The sequence below is a fragment of the Gadus chalcogrammus genome, chromosome 15 (assembly GCF_026213295.1).
Source record: "Gadus chalcogrammus isolate NIFS_2021 chromosome 15, NIFS_Gcha_1.0, whole genome shotgun sequence".
In the NCBI taxonomy this organism is placed as follows: Eukaryota; Metazoa; Chordata; class Actinopteri; order Gadiformes; family Gadidae; genus Gadus; species Gadus chalcogrammus.
This window is the reverse complement of record NC_079426.1, coordinates 9,457,939-9,463,373: the sequence shown is the minus strand read 5'-3', so window position 1 is coordinate 9,463,373 and position 5,435 is coordinate 9,457,939. Positions and strand designations below refer to the sequence as shown.

The window sequence follows — 5,435 nt, the reverse complement described above, 5'->3', positions numbered from 1 at the left end:
TCCATTTCGACCAATCTTTGTTTGATTTCCACGCATCACTCAATCTCCACCTCCTCCCTGGTTATTGTCGATATTCGTTATCTTAGCAATGCATTGCAATGATGGGTTTCAAAAGGGTTTCCTGCTGAAGTAAGGCCAGAAGCACTCCAATCGCAGGTATTTACTCAGCTTCTATTTTGTAAATTGGTCCAAACTATTTGGCCAAATTGTATCAACATTTTTCATGAACTGAATGCGTTTTCAAGTTCTTTCATAACAACCCTCCTTCACAATCATAACCATAACAGGTTATGGAATGTCATAACCTAAAAATGTCATCGTATTAGCAAAGGCATTCGCTTGTCATTGGTGTACTATTCTCTGTGGCCCACTGGGTTTGTCAGAATTGACATCTCATGGGACATCACCCTTTTGGCTGGAACAGGTTACATTTTTGGCTACGGTATTCTGCTGCATACAAACAAACAAACAAACCAAGATATGCCACAAAAGGCCGCTTGTCAACAAGCACATATTCAACAACATCAGATGAACTGTCACCACTGTGTGCATCGATCTCATATCTTCCTCTACTCATACTCACATTACCGTCATCCTCGGTGTAAATATACGAGGCACTAAACCGTATAACAGAGTGACATTGTCTTCTATTAAGACATGTATCTATTGCTTATTTAGCCACTGTGACTAGACCAAAGCAAGTTTAACACTATTTTTTACTTGTGTTGTTGTCCGTTTCTTATTTGTCTGTGTCTTTTTTTTGTGTTTGGGTCTGTCATGTCGTCATTAATCCATAGAGTGTGTAGTCGCCTGTGTATATTTTTATGTGTAAATTTCTTGTACAAATGACTGTGTTTTTAATTAAAGAACAAATTGTATCACCTTAAAGTGGCTGCCGATGTCATCCTTGTCATCCATAAATATATATTTCTATAACATGAATCATAACACCCAAAATACAATCTCTTTAAGCCTTATCGGCACTCTATCACTTTACCAAAATTAAGCATTGCAACCTATGGCAATTGTAAGGCACTGGGCATTATAATAATGTTATCTAATGTACTAATGTCATGTACTCACAATGTGCCTAACTCTGCCGAAATTTGTTGTCCATGTTCAGTTTCCCAGCCCCGTGTCAACCCAAGATCAGTCACCAGGAAGCTGTCACCATTCCTCAAAAGAGGAGGATAGCTGCAGAAGCCAAGCTCACTCGCAAAAATCCGCAAAAAATAAATACAGACAGCATTTTGTTATACTTCATAATTCTCTCGCCAAGGCATTTCGACATCACTCGGGAGGGGTTAATCGGATATGAATCTATAAATCTCATAAAGCAGTCAGGAAGCGGGGGGGGTATAGGGGTAATCTGTGTCAGACTGAATCTGATGGCCATGCTGAGACGTGCACTCTGCGCACGTGTCCTGAATTAAACCGCCGGTCACCTTAAAAACCCTGGGAAAAGCAGAGATAAGAGTGCATTGACTCATGGCTTTTCTTTTACTGTATCTTTGCTATTGAAGAAATTCAATATAAAAAAGCATTTCCTTCATTTTGTCCAAAAAATGTATGTCCTTTTTTATACTGGGTACAAAATAAACAAATCGTACAAAAGGGATATAAATACATTTGTATAGCACAACAACATGATAGTATATACTGATATTGTCTCATACCAGATATGATCTGAGGGCCACATGTTCTCTGCTAAACGTTTTCTGCTCCTCACTATCTTACAGGTCCACTCCCTTATAGAGACACACATCATATCCTTGCATCCATGACGACCGTTCCGCTTTCCTCCGCTGTGATTGGATCTCCTCTCTTGCCGCCACCTCTCGACCGGAGGGGGATCAGACGGTTCCGCTCCGATGGGTAGCAGGGTATTTAAAGTATGAGATCATGGTTCTGCTTCAGGCGTGAGGCACCGGGCTGTCCTTCACACCCGACCTGCGGTTCTGCTGCGAGGCTGGCAGGGCCGGCCCTCTCCCCGTGGAGGGTTCAGTCTGCAGGGCCCCGGGCCCCCCCGCCGGGCAGAGTCTTGTTCCTGGGGACCTTGACGACAAACACCATGGCGTTCCTTCCGTGGTGGCCGAAGGCGCGGCGGATGGCGTCCACGGCGTGCTGGTGAGTGACGCGCTGCAGCGACTCGCCGTCTACTGACACCAGCTCGTACCCAGCCTTCAGATAGAGGGACACACACACACACACACACACACCCACACACACACACACACACACACACACACACACACACACACACACACACACACACACACACACACACACACACACACACACACACACACACACAGACAGAGACTCAGTCGTAGAGAGAGACACATACAGACACATACACACAGATAGACATACACAGAGAGAGACACACTTGTAGAGAGAGACCCACGCACACACAGACATACACACATAGACATATACAGAGACACACTCATAGAGAGAGACACATACACATACAGACACATGCAGAGAAAAAAAAGTAATAAATAAAGTAATAAAAGTAATACTTTCACCTAAATATGGACTCTTTATGCCCATACTGCTCCTTGTCCCTGTGTCGCTCATTATTCAAGCCATGCGTCCCTCTTTCCAGAATTCCTCAAGAATCAGACCGGCTCTGATAAGTCTGCTGGGACTGCAGCCCAGCAGGAATCAGACATACGCTTGGGAGACTTGGGCTTCTCTGATCCCATGAATATCCCTACACCGAAGGCCATTACTAAAGCTCTGTATAACCCTCCTCATTCAGCACAAGGCAAGGTGGATGGAAGAAAATATACTCATGCACTGACACACATGCGCACTCGGGCATTCAGGCAAACTTTGTTCTTTGACTGCTTTCCAATTTGTGCATGTTGGACAGAATAATAACCCGGGGAAAAGTGGAAGAAAGGCTCTTTTGCTTAGGCTCTTATGCTCTAAGCCTTTGGCTTTTTGCTGCGACTATTGGATACAGGACGGCAACAGAACCTTTTAGAAAGCCAGTCACGTTAACCCAGGTCGACGATGGGACTCCTGATCTCTCACAAAGTTGACGAGAGCAGAGAGCTGGCGGTCCCCTTGGGACTCGACAGATTTAATCTTCAGATACTGGGTTTGAACCCATCTTTACATCCCCCCGGCCTGAGAGGTTCCTAAGCTGATTGTTTGGTACGTATGTGACCCCAGGCGTATCCAGGAAGCCTCCTGGATACGCGCTAGGTGGGTTAGTATCCTGGGGGAAGGACCAGCTGCAACCTGTCGTTTTGTCAGGGCCTTAAACGTACACAGACGGACACATACAAGGACACACACACAGAACACACACACACACACACAAACTCACGGAACACACACACACACCCATTGTCCTCCAAGATGAGGACAGAGTAATCGGCGTGATTGGAACCCTGAGGAGAGTAACTTCCTGTGATGTCATCAGGGCACAGAGAGGATGCACCTGCCTAACGGCTACACCCTCAGTGAAGGTTAGCAACACCCTCAAAACACAGCCGCTGCCCATTGTCATGCACACTCCTTTGAATCCAAACCTCTCCCTTTCTATCATTGTTCGTGCAAACTCCTTCTTTCTTCCTGTGAACTGTATTTACCGTTCTCCATATGAAATCTATCAATCCCTCTCTGACCATCATGTGTCAGCGAATCAACAATACTTTATTGTTCCTTGCTAAAACACAGATCCAACCCACAACTTAACCCGACCTGACCTTATCCTTATCCAACCTCATTTTATAATCTAATATTTTCATAAGCATGGTTAAAGCAGGACACATGTGCATATGTAACATGCACATTTTAACTTACTGAACTTAAAAGTTAAAATGTGCATAGAAATAAATATCATGGGAGACAGAAAACGACCACATCCCTTTGTGAGAACGCCATCAAAAGATTTACATCCTTTTAACTAAAGTGGGGATTACACAGGGCTTTAGTTGTTTTTAAAAAGTAATTTTTGGTGAATTAAATAAATCAGGTCCTAATCTGCCACATCCTCTTTACAGCCCAGAGTGCTTCATTCATAACGCTTCCTGCTCTGTGGCCAATGGACGTCCTCGTCCAAAAATAATGTGATGAATAGAAACCTTGGCCACTGTATCACATCCATCAAAACACGTTCAACTGTTGTAGTGCCAGTACATGACACACACCATACACACACACACACACACACACACACACACACACACACACACACACACACACACACACACACACACACACATACACACACACACACACACACACACACACACACACGTGCACATGCACACACACACACACACCTAAACACACATTTAAACACACACACACACACACACTTAGAGACAGACACACACACACACACCCACACACACAAACACACACACATACAGACACACACACACACACACACATTTAAACACACACACACACACACACTTAGAGACAGACACACACACACACACACACACACACACAGACGCACACAACAGACACACACACACTCACACAGACACACACACACCGGTATCTAACTGATAGTGTGCTGCTGCTGCTGCTACTGCTACTGCATGCCTGTGCGGAGACAGGATGTATGTTAACACTGGGGGTCTAGTGGCCTCATATCCTCCTGCACTCAAGGTGTGGGAGATAGCCCAGAGCCTGGCAGAACACAGACACCAGCTGGGCCGCGGGACCAGACGGGGAGGCCCTAGGTTAGACCGGGCAGCTAGCATGGCTCAGCCAACACACAGTGTCCTTGTTCCATGAGGGAGCTTCTTTGCTGTATTTTCTTTTGTTGCTTTTCAGTTATTCACTTACTTTCACTTACACTTATTTCACCTGAAGGAACATCTCTTGAACACAATCCTTGGAAGCCACTTCCCTGACTCGATAGTACAATGCTAGACTATAGTAGAGTATACCTTATGCTAATCAACTCCACAAAAAGAATGTGATTAATCTTGAGTTAAAATGAGTCATTTTAACTCAACCCTAGCCTAATGAGCCTAAGCCAAACATAATTGAACTTAACTGAACCTAATCCCCTAAGTACGGTTAAAGCAGTACAAATGGGTGTGTGTCCCATGCACACATGTGAACCTGAACCAATATCACCCGACCCACCGTCAAATTACAGCAGAAGGAGACATATTACCAATACATTAGCTCCTCCAGAAACCATGTACCTCATCCAAAATGTACGAGTCCGTGGACACGCAAGGGTGCGCTCCCTCCCTCTCTCTTCCTCTCTTCCTCTTCCCCCCCACCCCCTCTCCTGTCCTCCAACTCTTCCCTCACACAACGCCTTCCAGGAGCAGGCAACCGTCCACGGGGATGACATGGTGCAGTCAAAACACTCTCTCTGCCCCGGTGTACCATCTGTCCTCCCGACTGTCTGGCGCTACTAAGAATACTCTTTTGTTCTGTTCCAG

General features: G+C 45.2%; 1 protein-coding gene across 1 annotated transcript in view; it reads right to left on the bottom strand.

The window, feature by feature from the left end:
- Nucleotides 1–1,575: 1,575 nt before the first annotated feature.
- The window catches only part of LOC130404985 (PDZ domain-containing protein 7-like), a 15,078-nt gene continuing 11,218 nt past the window's right edge, over nucleotides 1,576–5,435 (bottom strand). The window contains exon 16 of the mRNA XM_056609938.1: nucleotides 1,576–2,181. Within this exon, the coding sequence (XP_056465913.1) occupies nucleotides 2,002–2,181 (180 nt within the window). The 3' untranslated portion in view covers nucleotides 1,576–2,001. The remainder of the gene's footprint in view (nucleotides 2,182–5,435) is intronic.